General features: G+C 35.8%; 1 protein-coding gene across 3 annotated transcripts in view; it reads right to left on the bottom strand.

The window, feature by feature from the left end:
* Window positions 1-25,330, bottom strand: part of igsf21a (immunoglobin superfamily, member 21a) — a 190,172-nt gene that overhangs the window by 28,864 nt on the left and 135,978 nt on the right. For all 3 annotated transcript variants that reach the window (XM_032548854.1, XM_032548856.1, XM_032548855.1), the window contains one exon: window positions 6,710-6,825. In XM_032548854.1, the coding sequence (XP_032404745.1) occupies window positions 6,710-6,825 (116 nt within the window). The remainder of the gene's footprint in view (window positions 1-6,709; window positions 6,826-25,330) is intronic.

Raw genomic sequence — 25,330 nt, forward strand, 5'->3', positions numbered from 1 at the left:
TAATTATGGTCGTGTCAAAGGAACAAGGCAGTAATTTTCATAGTGACAGGATTTTTCAATGAGAGTACAGAAGCAGAAAAAAATAAGAGAGAGGCAATGAGAGAGATCCTGGCCATGAGTTAATCAGTTTTCCCGCTTATTATTAACTGTTATTATGTTTCCTCTTTTCAATCAGTGCTTGCTTGTGCTCTAAGGATGTTCTAATAGTTGCACTGGGGAGATATTATTGATATGTCACCAGCTTGCTCAGTAACATCAGATGCCGACAGATCTTACAACATAATGCCAGATACTTTTCACAAATAACGTCTTTTAGTTTCAGATTTTTCAAAAATATACCATTAGAACTTAGCAAAAAGTGCAGAAAAGCATTAACATTTGAAAGAAAAATTTAGCCTTGAAGAAGAGAGATTTATATTCGGAAATAAACTGCTGCACGGTCATGTGTATATCAAGGTGCAGATCAAAGCAGGAACCCACCACAGCACATAAGATCAAGGCTGAGAAGTAAGAAAAATGAAGCTTTTTGAATATAAAAGAAAAAATATAATATACACTCTGGCCATCATTGTCAGACAAAAGTTCTTTGAGAGAAGTAATGGATATGTATTCAAGGTTGCATAAAGAAAATCAGACAGAAATAAGTGTGTGATGCAGAGACCCTATCATTGTACAAATGGCGGCTATATGGTGTTCACATTTAAACAGCTCTTAATTTACTCCGGAAAAAAACAAAAAAAACATAGGCAGCAGTTTATGATAGCCTTAACCTGAACAAGGTTATATGTAGAACAGTCAGTTACATCACAGGTGATTCTTTCTAAAACTGAATATCATTAAAATGTTAATATCGTTCAGTAAATGTTGTTCAATTGAAAAAGAGAAAGCCATTGTTCGGTCTGGTGTTGCTCCTCTTCCTTTTGAAAATCCTCTAAGCATTCACTATGGGGTTTAGGTTAGGGCAGTTTGGTGACCACTCAAGCAGTGATACTATGGTCACTAAAACAAACATAAGTACTTTTCACAGAATAAGCAGCTGGCAAGTCCTGCTGAAAAAAGATTAAGTTAAAGCTTGTCAGCAGAAGGAAGCAGAGTCGTAGTTTAATGCACCTCTCTGCTGCTTCTATACTGTTGCACACATATTGCACCACTGAGTGAATGGGCTGATAAAATGTTGAGAGTTTTGTTGACAATCCAAATTAGATAACCTAACAGGAAATAACCAAATAACCTAACAGGATTTGCTCCTAACAGGATCCATTAGAAGCAAATTCTAAATCCTAAGTATAAGTATAAGTAATTTATCTGTATTAAATAAGTATATAATATACTTATTTTATTTTATACGTAAGTGTATTATATAACATAATAAAACAATTACGGTAAATGTTGTTTAGTAAAAATTATCTCTCTTCAAAGACAAAACATCTGCAGACCTACCCACATTTGTTTTCATAACCTGGAACCTTGGGTTGATTTGTCATTAAGTGTGAACAAATAACTATTTTTTCAAGACAATTTTTTTTAACTTTTAACAAGTTTATTTACAAAAACTTTTTAATCTAACCAATGCACTGGCCCTGAAAGAAAATTGCATTATCATAGATCTTTATCAGACAATGCTGTAACAACCTTTAATTTATCTGTTCCATTTTATTTTTCCTCAGTAACACAGAACAACACAGCACAGGACAATAACCAAATTCACACCCCATCAAAACCTGATGTTCTTGTTAACAGCGTTACTATTTCATTGCATGTTGCATTAGACCCTGTTGAAAAGAAGGGAATTAGACCCTGGGAGTCTGGCTTGCTGGTTTAAGTCAAAGCTGCATATTTTAAAAGTGCATCTACTGAGCCACTCAGCTCTCAGGAGTCAAGACTTTATGGGATTCTTTACAAATAAAATGCATTCGATGAAAAACAGAATCATTGACATCCTCCCCTGAAGAGGCCTTTAGAAAATGAGGGGGCATAGGAGGTAAGCATAAAACCTTTTTTTTTTTCAGTGAAGCTTTCTGAATTTTTAAAACATTAGCTTCATCTTGCCTTCAACTTAAACCCAATTCCAACCAAATTATTTAGGAAAATGTTTCCTTTGATTACCATCTCCATTTTGGATATGATTCATCTATCCCTAGTAAATGGATATTTACCAGAGGCTTTTAAGGTTGCTATAATAAAACCACTACTTAAACCCTTTTCTCAATCAAGATGACTTGAAGGGGACCTATTGTGTTTCCTTGAACAAGGTGTGATAGGTCTATGAGCCATACACAACATGTTCATTCATTTTTTTGCACAAAATAATTCTCATGTAAAATTTCACTTGCTGAGTTCTGTCTATTTTGAGCTCCTTTCAGCATGAGTTGTTTTACGCCTACGTCACTAATATGCAAATAAGCTACTGGTAGCCATACCTAACTTATACTATACTTTGACTTTATAAATGTGAAAGTGGCTGCAAAACCAGAAATGCAATTGTACAACCATACATCTCTGACCCTGACACAGACCAAAAGATGTGGAGCATCCTGCACAACTATAAAGGACGCATAAAGCGGTGTCGAATGCTAAGTCATATTTAGTCTGCAGATTTGCAACAGTAGGAACAGATCTTTCCTTCAGCTGAGGTATTTTGGCAAATCCTGCCAAAACAGTTGTCTTTTTTTCAGCAGCTGGTGATGGGCTAGGGCTCAGCTGATTCTGACTTTTAATGATTGTAACATTAAATTGGCCTCAAGTAATAACGAAAGAATCTTGGTGGTATCTTTGACTAGGAAATTTCTAGATTTATTTATTTCACCTCCAAAATATTGACAAACTTCTCAGCAGTATTCATGTTCAGGAATGATGCTGAAAACAAATTAGTGTATATGGGACTTCAAGGCTGGACTATTGTAAACTATTACTTAAAAAGTATGAAAAATGAGGCTACAAGCCTTCTGCTTATCTAAAGCATCCTGATAAAAATTAAAATAAAAAAATATGACATTTCACTTTGTCTATATTGGCTCCCTGTTAAATGAAAAAATTTATTCTTGATAACCAAGCAGTGATATAGCAGAACTTTGATTGTGTTATAGGTTTACAACAGAGCACTCTCAGACTGCAGGTTCCCTGGTTACTTTCTATCATTTGTAAAAGTAAGAATGGGAAGAGAAGTGTGACAGTATGCAAGCATCATTCACTTCAGACTGTCTTGCATAGATTTCCCAACCCAAATGACAAGTAAAACATTTTGAAGATCCACGTTAAGACAGTGTTTGCATGTAGCAGCTAGTGTTCTGTAGCATTTACTGTTTATGTGAATTGTGGTAACTTGCTGATACATTCTGATTTTTGCTCACCTGGCTTTCCACTCACTCCCTGATGTTGTCGAAAAGTTCAAATACACACAATATTAATATCAACACAAAGAAAGAACATTCACCAGTTTTGCTACACTTTTTTTTTGCTGCTTTCTATGCTCTCAAGACAGTCTGCTTGAACCTTTCAGTTACATGTCAACCTGTGAGACTGCATCTCCAGCAGAAAGTTTCCTGCTGTGAGGTAAATCTGTGAGCTGTAGCTGAGAAAATGTCCAGACAAAACATTTTCATATTTCTTACACTGATACATCCTACCAAGTTTTCATGGCATTTTGCAGCATTACTAAGGCTTCAGTTAGGATCTCAAAAAAGTTTAACTGCAGGTAAAACAAGGACAGCCTTCCAGCGGAAGGGAGAACACGCAAAACAAGTATGTACATACTTGTTGTTTGTTTTTTTTCTCAATAGATAGTGATTATAAACTACCAAGGCTGCAACTAAAATTCTATTGTTTTGTTAGGATTAGGGTTCCCTTTCTTACAAGGCTACCTTGTACATTTTTTTTGTATTTTCAGTATTATCCTGCATCTTGCATTACTCCAAAGCTAACATAAATCTAATCATCTGACTTAAAGCTATGAAGAGGAGGCAAAATAATGTTTGTCCCAACACTCATATTACCGTATATTGAGGAATATACTGTATATTGAGGATTTTTTTTTCTCTCATAGATTTTTCTGTATTTCAAAATCTGATTTTGACCTGTTTTTTCTATGCTAAAGGAGCACTAATAACATTCAAGGAGTTTTTCTTCTCGTGACATTTGCTCGCAGGTGTTGTCCCATCTAATTACACCCTCTTCGTGAGAGAGGAATGGCTGCTGTTACATCTGAGTCTTCTCCTAATTTGTTATGCTTACATTAGAAAAAAAATTAAAAATCTATGTCTACAGTGTATGAATGAAACATATATTTTTAGTTTTACACTTTTGAAAAGTGCTATGCTGGTGTAAAAGCTATGGTTTTTCAGTGTTTTATTTGTCTTTTTTTATTTAGCCAGTGGGGTTAAATTCTTCAGTGATCAAAATAGCATTGGAAAAGCCAACCTTTAAATAAAATTGACAAATGTGAGGATATAGGATACATTCAGAGGTTCAAACTTAATTTTTTTTTTCTGCAGTAAGGATGCTTGCTTTGATGTTTTCTGTTGTTTATACTTCAACCTGAATGCAGGTGCATCTCCACAACAACACATTGCCCCCATAATTGTTATGGTAAGAAATCCCACATAATTATCTATTTCAGTTTATATCCATGCATTTTTTATTTTTTTTAATTAAAGTCAATTTTACTTACCCAGTATGCATTTCTTTAACATTAACATTCTTGACTATGTGAGAGTGAATATGCCTGCATTTTAAGCAGTCTACTTGTTTCTTCGTACGCATATCAAAACCTGAATTGCTCACATTGCCCACTGGGTTGGGGACTGCTGACATGCAGTCCTTGAGTTTGACATTTGCCCTTAGTCATCTGGGATGTTTGGAAAGAAAAGGGAAAAGCTGAAGAGTGTTTCTTACATCAAGAAGGATTTGTGGTTCTATAGCTAATTAACAGTCGAGTCACTTTCAAAATTTCAACCAGCATTATGATCCTTTGTTATGGTGAAATTAAATAAAATATTTAACTAGTCTTTCTGAAGATATTTTGAGATTCACTTTCTGAATTACAGTCCATTGAAACCTGGGGCTTTTCTGGGTCAACAGTTGATTTGTTTCAATGATAATGCACTTTAAATAATTTTCTCATTTTTGACTTGGAGGCTATTTTTTCTTACATTATTTATGCATTATATTTTTAACCTCACTTAGGTATAGCTAGCAAAGTCTTTACATTTATAATCTATTAAAACCTTTAGTGTACAATTGTTGGTTTCTTTCTTATGATGGTAAAATCCAAATAAAATATTTGTTCATTGCCTCAAGTAACAAGCAATGTTACTTGAGGCAATGATGTTTTCTTTCTTCAGTTAAAGCTTTAGTGAAACCTGGATCGTTTTTTTCCTGAAACTTTTATTGTTTTATATATGTGTTTTTGGCAATCTGATAGAATAATTGTGGATTGAGCAGCAAGGTTCTTTATTTTAATGTTTTCTCAACTCATTCATTAGCTTGCTGTGTGAACGACAAAGCTCATTAATAACAGTGTAACTTATCCAATGACACAGTGACAGTTCTTGCTTGCTGACCAGCTGTAAGCTGTCAGACATCTTTGTCTCCATTATCTTTTAGAAAAAAATGATCCAGCAGTTCTAAGCTTACATGGCTTAAGACTCTGCATGAAATCACAACAGGGGAGAACCTCACTCATCACGGCATCAAACAGGAAGTACCGGAAATCATTTTCACCTTGTATTCACCTCTTACTGGGCTCATAATTACAACAGATAGGTGTGCTCATAGTCTGCAGTCCATTACCATATACCAGTGGACAATGATTAATGGTCTGTTGAGAATGAACAGCAAATGGATGCTCTCCTGCAGTGTCCATAAGCTCATATAAAACCAAATATGTAGCGTTTTTGTAAGGCCTTTTCTTGTTCTCCAGAATGTCGAGGGGAAAAAAACTGGCACATGATGGCATACATGTAGCACCGCAAAACTGTATATTCTGATTCTTAAAATTTAAGTGCAAGAGTATTGTTTATGATCATTTTACATTTAGTCACGACCATGCCACCACATTAAATTAACTCTACTGAATGTGACCATTACTAATGAAATGAGCATTGTTTAGGAAAAAAAAAATCTTTGAACATCTGTGGGAGGTACTGAGATCAAAAGCTTGCCATGGTAATGTGTACTCTATTGCATGGATTCATTGAGGCTTCAAGTTTCTGTGCCACTATTTGGCCTTGTGTCATTATTCCCTTTGTCAATCCCCTTAAATTGTCCTTCTTTCTGCCCTCCCCTCACACACAGACTCTGTAATTGATTGCCGGTCACCTAATGCACATTTGTCATCAGCTCTTAAGGAAGTATTATCTCCTGAATCCTTTGCTCTCTGCACTACCATTGAGAGTGTATTATCTGTTCTGCTCCTGCTTGATCATCTGTGGTCTTAGGTGGCCTTGCCTTTATAGATAACTTGCTCTTAAGTGGTTTTAGTTTTGTTCTGTGTGTGACGAATAGAAGAGTTCTAAGGCTTTGAGTTCACTTCAGCCTTTGAATTTTGCTTTTGGATCCTTTCTTTTCTTACACACCATGAAACCATTGAACTGACAGTCCAACATTTTTCCATGAAAAGAAAAATGCTGCCAATGGAAAAAATAACAGGTGAATTAAAGGTTTTATTTTTCTGTAAGAAAAAAACAAAAAACAAAACACATCTTAAACTCACCGATGGGGCTGGTTTTCCTCCTTTTGCTGTGCAGACAAGAGTAAAATTCTGAGCTTGGTATCGACTGAAGGGGGCTGGAGTGTTCTCAGCCAGCACTGATATGTTGTTTGGAGGAGCTGTGAAGGACAGAGGGAAATCTTGGTGAAACAACAATTTAACAACGTATGTCACGTTGATAAAAAAAAACAAAAAAAAAAACAAAACATGGACATAACCTCTCCATCATATCATAGTTTACCAGTGGTCAGCTAGTTAACTTCTACAGCCGGAGCTCTGGAGCATCATGTGGCTTCCTGGGTGCTTCACAATGGCTCTTAATGAGTTTAATGGTGGATTGTGCAGAACTGAGCAGGGTTGTTTGTTTTTTTTAGGATACATTTTAATAAACATATTTGTATCAGTTTTTGTTAGGCTTGGTTCAATATCTGCATAGGAACTCTACAATTAGGTTTCAAACTATATGCCCTTCTTTTCCATAAACCATTTTCCATAAACAGTACATTTGTCATCCAGAATAAAATGCCTGTTTGTTTTTGTTTAAATTAAATAGGCTGATTGAGATTTTGATGTTAAACTAAACAATCACAACATTGTTTCACTTAACACAAAATAGATTAAATTTTAAACAAGCAGTTCAGCATTTTAACATTTTAACAGTCTGAGGCAGTTTCTGGTTAACTTTAAGACATTGATTCATTTAATAATAATAAATTTTACTTATAAAACCTTTTATATCTCCAATTGAAATCTCAAAGAGTTCTATTCATTAGAATCTAGGATAAAAATGGCTCTGTCGTCAATTTGTTGACTCCTGATCTAAAGCATGTGTATATATAAAAGTACTTTCATAATAAACATAAATATTTTGACATTTAATGATTAAATGCAAAATATTCATTTAGATGACTCAAATTTAAAGGAAGATCTCAAAGTATGAAATGGAGATGTAAGTTTTCACTGTGCTCAGATATTGTTTTCAAAAGGCTTTCATCCTGTGCTCAGAACACTTTTGTGCTTTTCTGGGATATTATTTCACTTGAGATTTAGCTGTGAGATTTTTCGTACTACAAAAGGCCCAAACTCTGATCACAGTAGGAATTCATGTAACCTACTGGATAGTAAGGCAGTCATGAGGTGAGATAAGGATATCTTTTGAAGTTACGATTTATGAATACAAGTGCCATGCTTTAAGGAAGATGCTGACAAAAGAAGGTCATAGAGGGAGTGGTGCCTTTTTAATGTGTCCGTTTTTATGAGTAAATCTATCTAACACTTTTAAACAGACATGCCAAAGCAATTAATTGATTTAAAGAAGGTAGGGGGTTTACAACGGGATTCAGCTGCTGGCCTGGGTGCCTCTGGGTTTCCACATCTCTTAATTGCTTATTGATAGAACTCATATGGTTGTAAATTAACCTTAGAACACTCCATTAGCTTACTGACAAGCCTGCTTCATCGTGGCATATGATTAGCTGTCAGTGGTCTGCTTCTGAGTTGTCATGCTTAAGGATTTAACACTGAGGTTATGCATATTGCAGTTCATCTAGCAGAGTCAAGTTAGGCCAATACATAAAATGCATGTAGAGGGATAAACAATGTGAAAACAATATCAATTTCCTCAATTCTATTTGGAGAAGTTTTCTTTCTAGATACTCCAGCAAATGTGCACTCAACATTGTCCCTTAGTCCAATTGGCAAACCATGATGTAAGTTATTTAGACAGTATTAGCATTTATAAATTTAAAACATCAAGGTTTTGTATAAATATATACAATTTTATACACTAAAACAAGACATTGTGAGTTAATTCTTTTCATGAAACTGATGACTTCTACTTAAATGATAAATATTGATGCTGAGATAAATAACTGCACTCGCCTGTCAAGCTAGTTGAGGAGAGCTGCACATTGATCAGGGTGCTGTGTTGAATTCAGCCCATGGGAGGGGGCCACCTAATGGGAAACTAAGCCTGAGACAGCAATAAGCCCTGGTATAACATTTGACATGATTAATACTGAGACCTAGTGTGTGTAGCATGCTGTTTGCAAACACAACAGGCCTGTACAGGATTAAGATGGTTGGCTGTGACGATAAATTCTAAGCTTTTCATACTTCATTAGACAGCAGATCTCTCCTCTCCACTAGTTAGAGATTCAGCTCCTGTTTTCAAATAGAATTGGATTTACTAAGATGGTCACACTTTAAGGCTAATTTGAAAACAACACATAAATATTTCAGTTTTTCAATTAAGAAGGGTGCAGTTTGATGCAACAGCTTATGCTGATTTAGTCCTCATATAGACTGGAGAAAGAAAACCACAGTCAAACTAACACTAATCTTCATGTAGGTGTGAGGAGGGGGAAAGAGACAAAAAAGAGAGGGTCACTCCACTGATTTACTTTCACCAGTCTATATCTTTATAAATATCAATTTATTCTTTTTTCTATAACCCCCCACTGCCATAAACCCCAACGAATCTGGAGGTTGTTTCTGAGTGTTGCGGCTACTGTGTTTGATCATTGCTAAATCTAGCCTATAATGTTTTAAATTTTAGTTTATGGTTTTCTCGTTAAGCTCTTTGTCTTGAATTGCTTTGCAGTTTCTGCTGGTTACTCTTCTTTGTAAGTCTACATTTTTTTTATAAGTGAATAAATAATTATTTTTTAAATAACTTTCATTAAGAAGCCTAAATCAAATGCATCCATGATAAGTTATTACGCCCCATAGCTAAAACAAAAGATCCTAGAAAAGGCTGTTTATCAAAATAATTTGACAAATGACTGCACCTCAGAACGTTAGTGAAATTTCTGAAGTTGGCACATGAAACTACTGTAATTGGTTTGATGCAGGACTGTAACATGTCTGTAAATGAACGTGGCTACAGTGGATCACTTCTGGTTCCGAGGAGCCAGCATTTCTCAGACCTGAGCTGGTCCTCATACATAGACAATGTTTGGAAGAATGACCAGCGAAGACTACATTTCCAGCAGCAACTCAAGGAATTCAATCTTTGATGGGAGCAGCTGGTCATCTTCTACACTTATTATTCAGGCAGTACTGCGTTCCTCCATCACTCTGTGGTTTGGCTTATACACAAAACAGAACAAGGCAGAACTGGAACAAACGTTCAGGTCTGTAGAGACCATCCTTGGGGCTGAGATTTTCTCTGTGCAGAACTTATACAGCTGTATTGTCAGGAAAAGGGCAGCTAACATCTCTGCAGACCCCACACATTCTCAACACAAGCTGTGAACATTTTTACCTTCAGGTCAGTGCTGCATTTGACAACCACCACAGAGATGAATTCTTCACATAAATTGTCTGTCTGACCCAACAGCCTGAGTAGACAGCTTTTTCACTGTTAAACAAAACAAGCATATTTGACCTATTCTAAGCTGCCTTTAAAATATGTTGGGCATTGATACAGATATGTACATATTCTTCTCTTTACTTTTAAATGTGTGAGCGAGTGTGACCAAAATCAAATTCCTTGTAGTTGTACACACTCTTGGCCAATGAAGCTGATTTAGATTGTCTTTTTTTTAAATAAATAAATCTCTCCAGAGTGTTACAATCAGGTTTTTCAACACTCCATACAAGGTATAAGTATAGGTTTTAAATTTGTCTTAAAATTGATGTACTTCTGGATTGGTTGATCTCAGTGCTGTGTTAAATGTTGACCATTGCATACTAATCAAAAGCCAAGACAAGAAAATAGGATCTTATTTGTCAGACCAGGATTTGTTTGTGCCATTTAGCAGTTACAAATCTGAGCAAATAAAAGACCACAGTTTCCTCAAGGCACCATTCTGGGCAATAAATGCTTCCCCTGTCTGTCTGGACCCCCTTAGGTCCACTGCTCACTATAGCTCCAGGGACCAGAACTATACCGGATCATGTATCCTCAGCTGATATGTTGCTCAGTTCTAGATCCAACTCCCTAAAAGCTTGGGATGAGCAGAAATCATCGACTTGCTTAAAATCAACACAGAACATCAACTTCAATATTCCTATAAAGATAAAAGATTACCTTATCAGTTTATTTTCAACCATCTGTTTTTCAGTTTTACTTTTTTTTTTTTTACATATTATTCAAATGATACAATTTTCCTTTAATATATGTGTTCCATTAATGTATTTATTCTACTTTCTTTTATTAGTTCCTTCCCTTTCATGAAAAGAACATTGAATTACATCATGTTTAAAAGGTAACTTACATTTGCTTGCCTATTTTTTGGTGTGGTTTGTGAGAAAACATTTTTACTCTCTATCCAGTGTAATCACACAGATAAAGAGGCAGTCTGGGGTGATGGTCTGAATTTTTAAGAAAAAAAAAGTGAAAGATTTTTCCAACTATTGACGAATCGCACTTCTCAGCCTTCCTTGGCAACGTACAACTGTTTTGTAGAGGAAAAGAAAGGACTTCTTTTATGGCCAAAATGAGAGCTGTGTCCACATTATCAGCAAAAACCCAAGCATATATTACCAGTGCAAGGACATCAACTGGGCTGCATCCTGGCCATTGATCCATTTTGTGATGTTAATGGACAGCATTTGAAGGCATAGTTGTGCAGAGGAGAGTCTGGTTTGAAAATCTCAGAATAGTGTTGAAAACATCAGTTATTTCCATCAGTCCTAGTAGCAACACTGATGTTCATGTCAATTTTTTCTTGGTCTGTCTCTTGTTTACTAACACCTGTTTTTGTTCTACGTCTCTAAGCACTATTATGCTGGTAATTTTCAAAGAGAATGTGAGAAGGAAAATATAAAACCTGCTAATGGATAAGTGAGGAAATCTGCAGCCTGTTCAATGCCTCAAAGAAACCTCTATCCTTTTTAAGAAATTTAAAACTCAAATTGAATCTACATGTGCTAGAAAACCTAAAAGATATTCTTCTGCTTTAATTGAAAGTATGAACATATTGCCAATTAGTATTCTTAATATCAAAATGTTTGAAATACAGTTATATTGAACAAATTAGAATGTGTTCTGATGAGTCTTGTTTATTAGATTAAAAGTACCATTTCAAAATAACCCTAAACAGGTATTAAACACACTTTTTAGTGAGCCCACATTCATATATGAAAATTATTTTTTTATTTGTCTGATCCAGGGGTGCTGAAGTCCAGTTCTGGAGCACATCCACACCTTTAAGATGCAACCTCTCTCCAACACAACTGAATCAAAAGCCTCATTAAGCCATTAAGCTCTGCACATGCCTGGTTATAAGCCATTCATCTGATTCAGGTGTGCAGAAGAAGGGATATATCTAAAAGTTGTAGGATAGGTCAGATGTAATATTCTCCTTCTACATATTTGGTTTTCAATAGCAACAAGTGGAAAATTATCATAATTACCAGAAATAAAAGCTTGAAAACATTATTCTGGCTATATATAATATATACAAGGTTTCGCTTACAGATGGAGTTAATGAATTAGATTAACTTTTCAATAATGTTCTAATTTAATGAATGAGTATGTAAGTATGTTGCTGCTTAAACATTCATTGCATATTAGCATTTTGTGTGTGACTTATCTGAAAGCACACAGCATTGTTCCTAAACACAAAGAAATAATCAACCTTTTCTCCTCACATTCATTACATAACAGCATTCTTTGTATTTCACTGAAGTATTGCATTAACTTTACACATTGTCATTACAATGTAAAAGATATTCATTTCAAACTTTTGGACAAAAAAGCAGAAGAATTAAAATTAAAAGATAAAAGTGAAACTACAGATGTACGGCTTCCAATTAATCTAAATGGCTCTTCAGTTGAAAACATTTATAAAATTCAAACAATTTCAAAAGGTACTATTTTACTCTCCATGTATATTACATATTCCATTGGGTCTTTCTGCCTGAATCTCCTCCTTGTGGATGCAAGAATTCTCTCCAGGTGTTCTGGTTTCCTTCCAAAGTTGAAAAACATGACTGTTAGGTTAACTGGTCTTTACTAAGTGTATGTTAACTGGTCTTTACTAAGTGTATGTGGGTAATTATTTGTCCTGCTTGTCTGTCTCTGGGTGGTCCTGTGATGGACTGGCAATCAGTTCAGGGTGTACCCACCCTCTTCCTCAATGACAGCTGGAAATATACGATAGCCGTCGTAAGGACAAGCATGTATATGTGAAGGTACACAGAGTATTTAGTACATTGGAAGTCATGCATCACTCTTTCAGTGTACTAAATTGCACTCTTGTTTGGACTCCATACCTGCCTTATAATTGTTGTGCTACCATTGCAAAGTCTAATAACTCATACTGCAACACATTTTTTATGCAAATTATTAATTATGGGAGTGTCAACATGCATTTGAGGCAAGTGTGAGTAGATACCAGATGTGTGTGTTAGAGACTGAGCACCACAGTTACAGGCTCCTAGGCAAGAAATTTGCAATGTAAAATGTATGAACAGAATACAGATATACAATTCAACATGACCACATGCTGCTTTATTCGCACTGAGATGTACATGCATTAGAAACAACTCTTTTGAAATTCATGTACATGCATGTGTGAAGGTGAGGAAAAGACCATTCATTTCACATTCTCTAAAGCCTAGTGAATCATGAAAGAATTGCTAACTTCTCATTCCTTATTTTGACAAGTCACACAGTTCTATAGGCTGTGGCTGAGGTGAAGAGAGACAGCAGGCTGGAAAAACAATCAAAGTTTACTACTCTCAGGGGGTAGAGGGAGTCGAGCTGAAATGCATAGTATGAGTTCCCTATACCTGAGTCTGCTACTCTCAAAACATCTATTCCCCAACTGCAACAGGATGTGAGGATTGAAGCTCAAAGATGCTTTTTAAATAACATTACTTTTGTGCTTTTAGCATTTGTGTTCACACCCCACCCAGTCAATTTGCATGGGTTATTACTATGCTGTCAGCTCATATCAGATCCTCTCGCCCAGCCAACCAGCTAGTGATGTAGATGGCTGCAAAGAGAGCGAGACTCTGGTAGATGTCAGGAGGAGGAAAAGGATGACACACATAGAGAAAAGCTGGTGTCATACAGAACAAGTTTCCCAGTCCTAAAACCCATTAATCATGCCACTGTTGGAGGTGCAGCCACATTGCCGTGTGCTTAGACTGGTCAGTGGATGTTGAAGAGTGAAGAATAAGATTCTGCAATCTTCTCAGCACATTTGTGCTTTAACTTATGCCTAACTGTGCAGCTAGGTATGGGTGGGCAATCAATATAGAATGATGTCTAGAAGCAGCCACATAAAATCATCTCTGGGTCTCACAAAGTTGTTAGTAAAGAATGTGCCCATGTTAAATACACTAGAGTATGGGCACAATTGTGCTCTATTTCACTTATGTCCCATTATTATTGGAAATATAATATGTCACTGCTGCCTGTGGGTTTTGTGATTCTCCCAGGCTGACATTCTCTAAGGGTAGAAACAATCTTGGACTTACAGCTTTGTGTTTATAATGAGGACAAGGGGGACTGGAAAGAGCATTTTGCCAACACGGTTTGAAAGCTTGGTTGAGATGAGAAAAAAAAAAAAAAGCTTCTCTTTGTTTCTCCAAAATAGCAGACTGAGGCAGATGGGACTCACCCTATACCAAGCCCAGCATCAACTACGCTATGACTGGCACCCTCATTCCTAAAGTCCATCCTTTTGTTCCTGCTTAAGGGCAAGGGTTTAGGTTTGCAATCTGTTACAATTTGGCCTCTTTAGCCCTTTGCAGCTTTACCCAGGGTCCATGTAGCAGCCTGGTAATTCACCTGAGATTGACATGGAGTCACCTATAAGATCCCCCGGTGCCAAATTTTTGATCAGTATTTCTGTGAAGCTTAGTGATACAGTGATACAATTCACCAAATAGGTAAAAGACACAAACAAGAAAATAAAATGATGCCAAAGATAGGCTATTGTTATAGTAAAATATCCATCATATTCTTCTCATCCCTGGATTATATGAACAATCCCCAAAGAAGTCTTTGAAAAAAATCTACATCAAAAGCCTTCAGCCAGATGGCCGCAAGCACAACAAATGTCAATATACTGCACACAGCATTCAGGGACAGGGAGTCGAATTCATATTTCAAGCTGACATGTAAGGGCTCTTGATGGGGCATTTATGACCAAGATAAATGGGTGTCCATGGATTACAGTTTCCATTTGCAAAACTCAAAATATAGTGCAGAATGACTTTTTTTTTTACCTTGACATGTTTAAACTTGTTTTTGAAACTTGCATTAAAAATAGTCTATTGTAAATGTTTTCCTAGACATGTTAGAAAATAATTGATTTTTATAAAGGGTTTCTTCTGATACATCATATGAATATTTAAAAGTCCATTGAGAAAAAAATTTATATTTCATCATGGAATATAAACTAAGTACCAGTGTCGACGTTTGACCCTATGAAGGAATTGTGACATCTGTGTACATAGATGTACTGTAGTTTGATGTTCTTAAACAACATATTTTATCATTCTAGATTTCCAGTTTTTATTGAAACCTTTTAGATGTTTATGCTGCATTGACAGCAGCATTACATGCAGCTGAAAGACGACCATAAGAGGACTCTTTTAGTATTAACTAGGACAAGTTTTGATCTGAAATGCTTGAGTGTGACAAAAAGGCAAAAAGAAATCTGTACGGGACAAATACTTATACAGTATCAAATGCACTGGCCCATGTGTTTGAAACGAATGAGGAATGACGGTATTTGAATATTTCATAAAAATACATTTGCTTTACTTAGGTGTAAATCAAAAGAATGTATGTAAATTTATACCATAGCCAGGAAAATGAATATTGCATTAAAAAAAAGCCAGTGATTCAAATCAATGGTATTTTTTTCAAAGAGCCAAGGATTACAGTTAACACATTCTGTCTATTTTTAATATGGGATAGGGGAAGAAGAATCTAAAAGGGGTATGTTCCTCATATTCACTCTAATTATTCTTTTAAGAACAGAATTGTTTCATTTTGCATGTTTTTTACGTTTTGTGTAAAGTTTTGCGAATAACTACTCCTTTTGTGGAGATATTCAGTCATTTATATATCCGCAAAATGAACATAATTTTAGACTATACCCTGCTGATCTTCCAGTTTGGTGAGCACGGCTCACACCGTGTTAAAGTTGTAAATACATGCTCTGTGCCATTGTTTTCATTGTCATATGTTATCTAGTCCAGAGGATTCTGAGGGGGAAAAAAGGTTGTGCATTTTTATTTCATTTTAAATCACTGTATGCAAAAAATATGACAAATCATATCTGCTAGAATTAAAAGTATTGATTAAAGTATATATATCTTTTTCTTTTTTCAATGACTCTTCTTTTTTTCCCCAATTCTTTGGAAAATATGACTTCCAAACTTAGATTGGAATGATGTGTTTAAGGTAAGGAAGGAGTGATATATCCACTGAAAAGTTGTAACACTACACACATTCTTTCTGAACATTGTAACCATTGCGCAACTGCCAATATTTTCTGAGTAAAACAAAAATCATGAATGACTTTAACACTCTTCCTCAAAACAATCTAAAATCTACAGAGCAGACTTGACTTGATTTCTCCAAGGGCTAAGCTAACCCTGCTGATCTCAGCACTTCCCTTACCTACAGTATACCTTGGCATGCGTTTTATTTATATTATCACTTTGCTTTTTTTCTGCTTCAGAGGTAATTACATCCAGTACAACGGTGGTTCAAATCAGAAGATAAAAATAAAATGTATATACAGTGATGTACTGTAGAAGAAAATGAATTTTCATAAGCAAGCTTTCATAAAGTAATTGCTGAAAAATCAGTTTGCATAAACGACTTGGCTCCTGTTCTTTTATAGTAAACTATCACAAGATGATTCAAAATAAATGTTTCAATATTGGCCTTAAAAGGAAGACATAAATGGATCCTGAACTTCATGATGTACCACTATGTGATGCAAGTGCAGATGTATAATTAGTATCAAATGTTATTTAATGGCTACATGTTGAAATATTTCATATCCAATCTTAGATTATTCATGGACACATTGGTTTTGAATCTCATCAGAGAAATTAATAGATTTGTGTAAGGTTTGAAAAGGACTTTCATTTTCAAAATAAATTGAACTCTGATGGTGAAGGCAGCCTTTTTAAACTAGATCTGATGACTAGTATCCCAGTGATCCTGACCTATCAATGACCCATGAAAAAAATCCTGTTTTTTCCTCATCCCTCAAAACGTTTGATTGCAAAAGCATTGTACTGTAACATTTCAAAAAGGCTGGTCTACAGACCATTGCTGGTTATGTACCCCTGGTCTTTTGACATATTTTATAAAAACTAGTAAATTTTCTACTCATATATCTAGTAATGTTCAGTAATTTGAACTGCATGCATATGCAGCTGAAACAAGATCACCTATACATATTAAAATACACATACTTCTCCTGATGTAATTCAGTCACAATGACATAACATTATGTATTTTTGAAGCTTACATATATTTGGTTTGTATTTGACTATTGGCTATTACATTTTATGACCTGGGACAAACATTATCTTTCCCTATGCTTGAGACTTTTGTCCCATTTCCCCTAGGAAAACAGGTGTAACTGATTAGATAAGTGGGCTCCCTTGCTCTCACACACCTTGTTTTTGCTCACAAAGTTTCACTGCAGAGATAAGGGCTTTGTGATGGCTACAATAAAATATTAACTTTATCCTTAAGCCATCTAGCAGTATTCTTAGGGTCATCCTCCATTTATGAGACCCATTTGTCGAAAAATTTAACTTCACAGCTTTTTTGAGATGTTGCTTCAATATTTCCACATACTGGTTTTTCCTCATGTTGCCAACTATTATGTGAAGTGGACCAGTCCCTCTTGCAGCAGCACCATCACCCACCAACATGAGTCTGCCACCTGCATATTTCAGTAAGAATAGTGTTCTCAGACTTGCAGACTTCCCTCTTTTTCTTCTTAAGTCAGTGTTTCTCAATTCCAATTCTCAGAGACAACAGCCCTGGATGTCTTAGATGTGTCTCTGTTTCAGGACACCTGATTCAAATGATTGCATGACTTCCTCTGTATGCCATTAAGTGCCACAGAAGCCTGCTAAACAACCACTTATTGAAGTCAAGTGTGTGGCAGAAGGAAAACACCTGAAACATGCAGGGCAGTGGTCCCGGAGCACTGGGAGTTAAGAACCACCGCTCTAATTTAATAGTCATTTGGTCAAACAAATTATTTTCTAATTAATCCACAACACATCTCCAGATATTAAGGTCTTTGTTCATGAGTGTATTTATAAATTTCCTTCTGACTTTTCATAATGCTTTACAATTATTGCTTCTTCCTTGTTGAGTGGCCTTTCAGGCTGTGGCTGTACAGTACTTGTTTCCCCAGGGATAATAACGCTCTCTTATGTTTGTTTTTTTTGGGGGGGGAATCCAGTGCTTGACTTGCACATTTCAAACCAAAACACATTCACATTCTGCAAAACAGAATCCGTCCCCTGTCTGAACATTTTTAAAACAGATTTGTTGAGGACCACAGTTCTTTTTTGATTTTGATACACTACGAGGCAATGTGCTAGAGATGCGTCTTAAAATCCAATTCACCAAAATATTATAAATTAACTCATTCAAAACATTTGAATTAACTTAACATAATCATTTGGGCTTTTCCAATTTGATAAAGGGAAAAAGCATGATAATGTCCATGCATATATACTTCTAACTTTGAAGAACGTATATAAAAAAAATCTACAAAGTTTTCACTCATTGTTTTAGGTTTTAGCAAATGGAAATAGTTTTTGAATTCTACCTGACTTTAACTGGGAAAGTTAAGTCTGATTTAATATTGGAGGGTGATAAAAGGAAGCTTATGTATCTTTTCATAAAGCATCTGAAAACACCTAGTTTTTGACAATTAAATCTTTGAACACAAACTTCAGTTCACTGAATTTGTCATCACATCCCACTACAGCACATGCTGTCACATAACAGCAACCACCGGTTCAATTTTCTACTTGAGTTGTTTCACACTCAACGGAAGTGCATACCATCTCAATTAAATCTCAAGCTTTTGGTTCAAGATATGTTATGTTTTGTTTCAAGAACATTTTTAATTTCCAGACTGACGAGAGTGATAGACATTTTTAATTGACCTGAATTTAGAGGTTAGGAAACAATGGCAATGACAAAATCTACTTGTTGGAAGTCTCTGTGTATGCTCTGCTTTATGCCTGCATGGTCATACTTTATGTAAATGGAGGAAAACATGGAGAAAAGGATGCGAGTATAGAGCCACAGTCACTTATTTGATTTACATGTTGTGGCCCTTGTTAGAGGCAGGTTAAACAATGGTGCCAGGCTGTAATACAACTGCCGCTTCGGATTCTTCAAATGATTATTTAGTTCCAAATATTCCTATGGGAGAGAATTGCTCATGATTCCTCTCAACAAGAGTGGGCTTGGAGACAGAAAAAGACTGACCTCATGGCTGCAGCACACTGCATTTGAGGGTCATGAATTTGCAATTTCATGCCTTCATATTAACTGCAGATGTAAAGAGCCTCTTCATCACTGCACCCTGCTGCCTGAGGTCTTGATTACAGTTTGCCTCAAGTGCCTCGCCAGTTTCCCATACAGCTTGGAATAATTAGGATGACCAGATTCCTCTGATTACCGCTTGAAATTGTCTAGATTCAGCCTGGAGTTTGGTCTTTCCACAGTACTTTATCTGTGTTTTTCCAGTGAATGCATCACTTCACACATTTAAAATATTGAGTGATCATATGCAGAGACATGTATGCATAAGTATCTTTGTGCAAGCTAAAAATATGCATTCTATCTGACTTCTGTAATAGCCAGAAAAAATGCTTTGTACATAGATTAAAGCTCATACCATATCTGTTCAGAATGTCTGCAAAGCATAGAATGAGGTTAAATTACATTGCAGTCAAATAATTCTGACACCTTGGTAAATTCCATTGAAGTGTTATGTTAAGTATTTATTGCACATCTAATTTCCAAATGTCATACAAAAGGAAAAAATAAAAGAAAAATATCTTGAGACATGAACCGCATATGGATATAGAGTGATTTGTTTTCTCTCTTTTTGTATCAAAGGATCATTGAACTACAGGGGAATAAAACCTGCCTCGTCATTTCTTGTGGAATCTTACTGGTAAAAGATTTGACAAACTACTCCAGCTTTGACAGAAGAAAAAAAATCATTGTATAGCACAATGAAGATTGTTGTATTCTGATCTTTTTAAATTAAGTTTAAATACAAAGGGATGCATGTCAATTGCAAAACGATTCTTTCATATATTGAAACATGTATGTTAAGGAGTTTTTGGGAATTTTTGTTTCAGCTAAACAAAAATTTTAAAGTAGAGACTATTCCAATTCAGAAAAATGATGTGGTCTACAATACAAATCCCAGCTCTATACACTCAAAGAGCTTGCATTTCTTAAGTAATAGCATTTGTTCACAAGCAAAGGACAGTTTTAATATCCTTTGTAATTATTCATATGGTTGCAAATCATTAATGTTCCTTATAAAAGGTACCCAGCTGTTAGTGAGACTCCCAAATTGTGCAACACAATTTAGAGAAGAGTTACAAACAGGGAAGTTGGTGGCTCATAATTTACAAAATGGCTTGTGCCAAGCTACAATGAGACAGATGGCATACACATAACTATGATCATCTGTAATAGCTCCTAGATGTATTCATTCATTCATATCCTAAACCCCCCCCCAGCATTTTCTGATGTAAATTTTGATTCATTTTATTATTACCTCACTGAACAGTTTATGCTTGCCATTGCTGCCTTAAAATATAGCCTTTGTCTCTTGCCTACTTTAGAAAAAATAACCTGGTAACAGAAATTGTATCCATTAGGTAACTTTAATCTATGGTCTTTCTTGCAATTGATACAATGAACTTTATCTCCACTCTGGAACAACTCAGGTATAAATCAAAACAAAAGAAAACCCAACATGGCATGTCTTATAAAACACATTGATCAAGAAAACATAAAACATCAAAGAGCAAAAAAACTAAACAAGAGTATTTTTTTGCCACCTGAATTGAATGGATACCTTTAGTTAAGAGTTCCAGGTCATTTTCAATTCCATCTAGTACACATGGAATAGTAGTTGTATTCATAATTTTGTCTCACAGACATTCTATAAGTTACTCTCTTGCCTCTGAGAAACGTAACACCCTTTCACTTTCTCTAGTGCCATGTACAACATTTCAAACATTTTTCTTTGCCAATAAATAATGTACCAGTAGCCGATGACAAATGAAGTGTAGGAACTACAGCTTTTACACAGTTAAGATTTGCAGCAAGTAATGGAAGGCTGAAGTTTTTCATACTGAAAGAAATTCAGTATGATGAGGTAAACATTCCTAGTTATTAACCTCCAAAACTGATGGATACAGATTTATATCTAAAATGACTAAAAGCTTACAAACTAAATTACCTACCACATATTTGCTTGCTGGACCAACTAATTATGTATATCCCTCCGGTGGCTAATTGGGCATTTTAGATTTTGACTGTAATGCAATACTGAATATTCATCGAGTAAGCATTGCAAATAACTGCAATTTCTTTGTTAAAGATTTTGCAGCATTAGTAGCACTGTAGCTTAAAATAATCATTTCGCTACAAAATGTAAAATGATGTTAAGGTTTACTGTAGGAAGAGACAACATAGGAAGTTATTTTTGCAAACTGTTACACCATGAAGAAAATGTAAGGCAAAAATATCCAAATAGATTAGCACACTTCAGTAAAATAGTTGGACTCCTGCTAGCAAAATATGGGTACCACTTTCCCATACAGAGGGTGAAATATAATACATCTCATGTGGTTTCAGGAATATTGAGCAAATCCAGTTTCATTGCCTTTTAACTGTGTGACTGATGTAACAGAAGACTGCAGCTTCATTTTGCTGACAGACCTAACTTGAAGTCGGTCTCTAACTGCGCTAAGGCTTTGTTAAATGTATTTCAGAAATGGGAAAATAAGGTCAGAGAAATGGTTCTGGTCCAGTCAGCCAGGGCGCAACACTTTAAATAACCCTCCTATAATCAGCATGGCATTGAAGCATGCCGTCTCAGCGTGGAAACAAAAACACAGCCTTTTAGAACTGTGTCAATTCAACTCTGGTTTAAAATAATGCTGTGAATAAGCTGTTTATTGACAACTGCTCTAATTTAATTGCATGGCTGTTATGACTATAAATCTGACAACCAGAACTTACAGTTTTTGTTAAATAATTACATAGATAACAGGCATGCATCATTGCATTCATATTTCTTTCTTTATTGGTATCTCTAATTGATTTTTCTTTAACCCATTCATCAGGTTTTTGTCATTCTACTGTCATTCAGTAAAACTGTGTCTTTCTTCAGTACTGCAATTCTTTTCCTCTACTATTCCCACAAACAGAATTTTATTTTAGGAATTTATTTGAACCACTGTTAAATTTGTGCACGTCCCAATAATGCAGTTTATAATAAGCAAGAAGCTGTGTACAAATCTCTGCAGATGCAGATGTCCTTAGCTAAAAAGTGAAAGCTTGTTTGCAGACAGTAGCTGGGACACTTCAGTAAAGTTGGGGGATATAATACATAGTACACAAATAAATAGAATAATTAAGTTGAAGTTAAAACTCTGCTTTCCTTATGTTTTTCATTGATCATGCAAAACATAAGGACCACTAATACTTAAAGTACATATCACTGATTATCTCCTCATCATTGCACAATTTAGAAGGTATAGACAGTGTTAGAAAAATTATCCTCCTGTTCATTTACTTATGAGTTTATTTTACAAGTTATGTTTTCATATTATTCTTTTCATATTATTCGTTTTATATTATTACTCTCATATTATTACTCTCATATTATTATTCTTTTTATATTTACTTAACTTCTCTTTCTTTTGTAGTACTTTAATAATCTTTTGTAGTATATTATTAACTTTGTTTAGGATGTTTGCTTGGAAGCTAAAAACGTTAAAACATTCATGTGTTATTAGTTCCATAACTGATTAGTTGTGGTCAGTCACATGCCCTTGTAAGGGCATGTCCATAGGGGGTTCCAGAATGTAAAGACGGTTGGTCAATTCTCTGTGTGACTGTGTGAAGAAGCCCAACCTCCTTTTTCTATACAATAAAGAGAAATGCAAAGAAAGATCTGGCAGAATTGATTCCAGACAGTGTTTGACAGCGATTCGTCGCGTCTGCTCTCAATTCTCCTATTCTGCAGAAAAGAAAAGAAACCTAATCTCTGTCTCTGGCTGATTCTTTGCAGGTTAGGACAAAATAAACCTATCAGACAGGAAGTAAAAATTTTGCAAAACATATTGTCATGTTCCGTGTTTTTCTGTGTATTTATTTATTGTTTTCTGCGTCCGTGAGTCTCTTCGTTGTCCTGTCCTCCCCTTGATTGTTCCCAGGTGTGTCTCGTTTCTGTGATTACCCTCCCGTGTATTTAATGCCACCTGTGTGTCTGCGTCTCTGTCGGGTCCTTGTCAATGTCTGTCGCTTGTCAATTCATTGTCAATGCATCTAATGTGCGTGCTGCCTGTTGTTTTGGACTGAGTTTCTTCAATTAAAATTCATTATTCATCTTACCTGGGTCCACTGCGTCTGCCTCACCACCCCTCAACACCGCACCACTTCATGACACATATGAGAAATTGTAAGGATTTGTGAGTTTGACAGGGGCCACACTGTGATGGTTATGTGACAGGATCAGAGCATCCCCAAAACTCAAACTCTTGTGGGATGTTCCTGGTTCGCAGTGGCCAAAATTTACCAAACGTGGACAATGGAAAAAAACAGCAAGAAATCTGGTATAAGGTCATAGGCATCCAAGAGTCATATGTTAAAAAACAAAAACAGGGATTATGAAAACTAGTTACATTAGTTACATGCAACTTCAGCACAGCTGCTTAAATGTAGCCATTTCAGGATATTTATGTTTGGAAGACACATTGATAAGTAACTTTAGCCTTATCAATGTGGCAATGGTGGTAGGAGTTTGCCCTGTAACTGGTGAGTTGCTGTCTGTCTCAGTTGTTCTGTCCTTGGTTGCCAGACTTGGTTGCTGGTAATGATCAGCATGCCTGGTGCTGCTGGTGTAAGGTGGCCTTGCTGCTGTCACATGGCTTCAGGGCAGCTGTGGCTACAATTTCATTTACCACCATTGGCATGCGAGTGTCTGAATGAATGACTGAATCGAGTGGAAAGCACTTTGGAATCCTCTGGACTAGATGAATTGCTATACAAATACAGGCCATTTACCATTTTTAAAGAAAAGTATAATGGGTTCAAATGGTCATAAACTAGAAAAAATCATCTACTTTCTCATACATTAAATAAAAATTCTGGTTCATAAGTCGCTTTAATGTTTGGTGGCTCTTGTCGAAGCAGCTCTGAGATTTAGGCTCGAATTACATATCCAAAGATAAATGGCGCTTGCTTATGTATTGTCCTTTAACCCATGGCACCTGCTGTTCTGCTGTAAGTAAAGTGAGATAGCTGGCTGAGGCAGAAAAAAATAAGAATCTAATGTTATTTAATAATGTATGGTAGGTACAAATGGCTATTGGATAGATGTCTGTGAACTATTTAGTTGATTTTCTTGTCATAGCCTTTAGCTATAAAACCAATGGCATTTTCAGTAGAGGTACCTAAACGTCCTGTTTTTATTGAGGTAAAACATGAAAGAGCAGGGACAAAGAGTTGGTTGAGACATATTTATAAAGATAACATGACAAAATGCTGCAAAGCAAAATCATTGGTTTAACAAAGTTAACAAATCTGCCAGTGTTGGTCTTCATATGAACAGAGCAGAAACACAGACAGAAAACAGTCTGTGTCGAGCCACAAGAGCGAGGGCCCTTGTGGCTCGACAGAAATAGCAAAACTATGATTGTAAGTCAAGTTGTGAGCCTGTTTCTCTTTAACACCCATTCAGTCCCAATAACAAAGAACACATGAGAATATGCTCATGGGCAAAGTCAAAGCCAGCAGCAAGAAGCAGCTGAAAGAGTCTTCATTACATAGAACAAGGAACCATTTATAGAGTTCTCTCTCTGTGTGTGTGTGTGTGTGTGCGTGTTCAGGGGCAATCAGACTAACACAATGACTGTTGCACAAATAAAGTTGCAATATATTTGTAGCTATTTTCCATTCTGGTTTAACTGAGAGGGAGCCACAGCTTTTAGCTTCAATAATGTAAGAAATGTATAAGCTGTCTGTTTTTTTAAAATAACTTGTGCACCTTAAAGTATTTTCTGACTTGGCATCATCAACTGTTATTGAAGTATAATGCATTATTCTCATGCAGGCAATAGAAATCTCAAAAGCTGCATATAAAACATATCTAGATTTTATGTTATTGTCTATTCTTTAAACTCTTCTTAGAAAACCAATATTAGGATTTTACACCATTCAAACTACCACACCGTGTGACAGAGAAGAAAATTGGAGTCAAACCCACGATTTTCCAATTGCAAGACCTCTATACTCCCCACAGAGCCACTATCTAAAACAAGGTTATCCAAATGGGCCAAATGGACTGACAGTTGAGTTGGAATGAAAAGCATCATTAGTGCTAAAACTGTGCTTAGATG

This window comes from Xiphophorus hellerii, chromosome 20, assembly GCF_003331165.1.
Source record: "Xiphophorus hellerii strain 12219 chromosome 20, Xiphophorus_hellerii-4.1, whole genome shotgun sequence".
Lineage (NCBI taxonomy): Eukaryota > Metazoa > Chordata > Actinopteri > Cyprinodontiformes > Poeciliidae > Xiphophorus > Xiphophorus hellerii.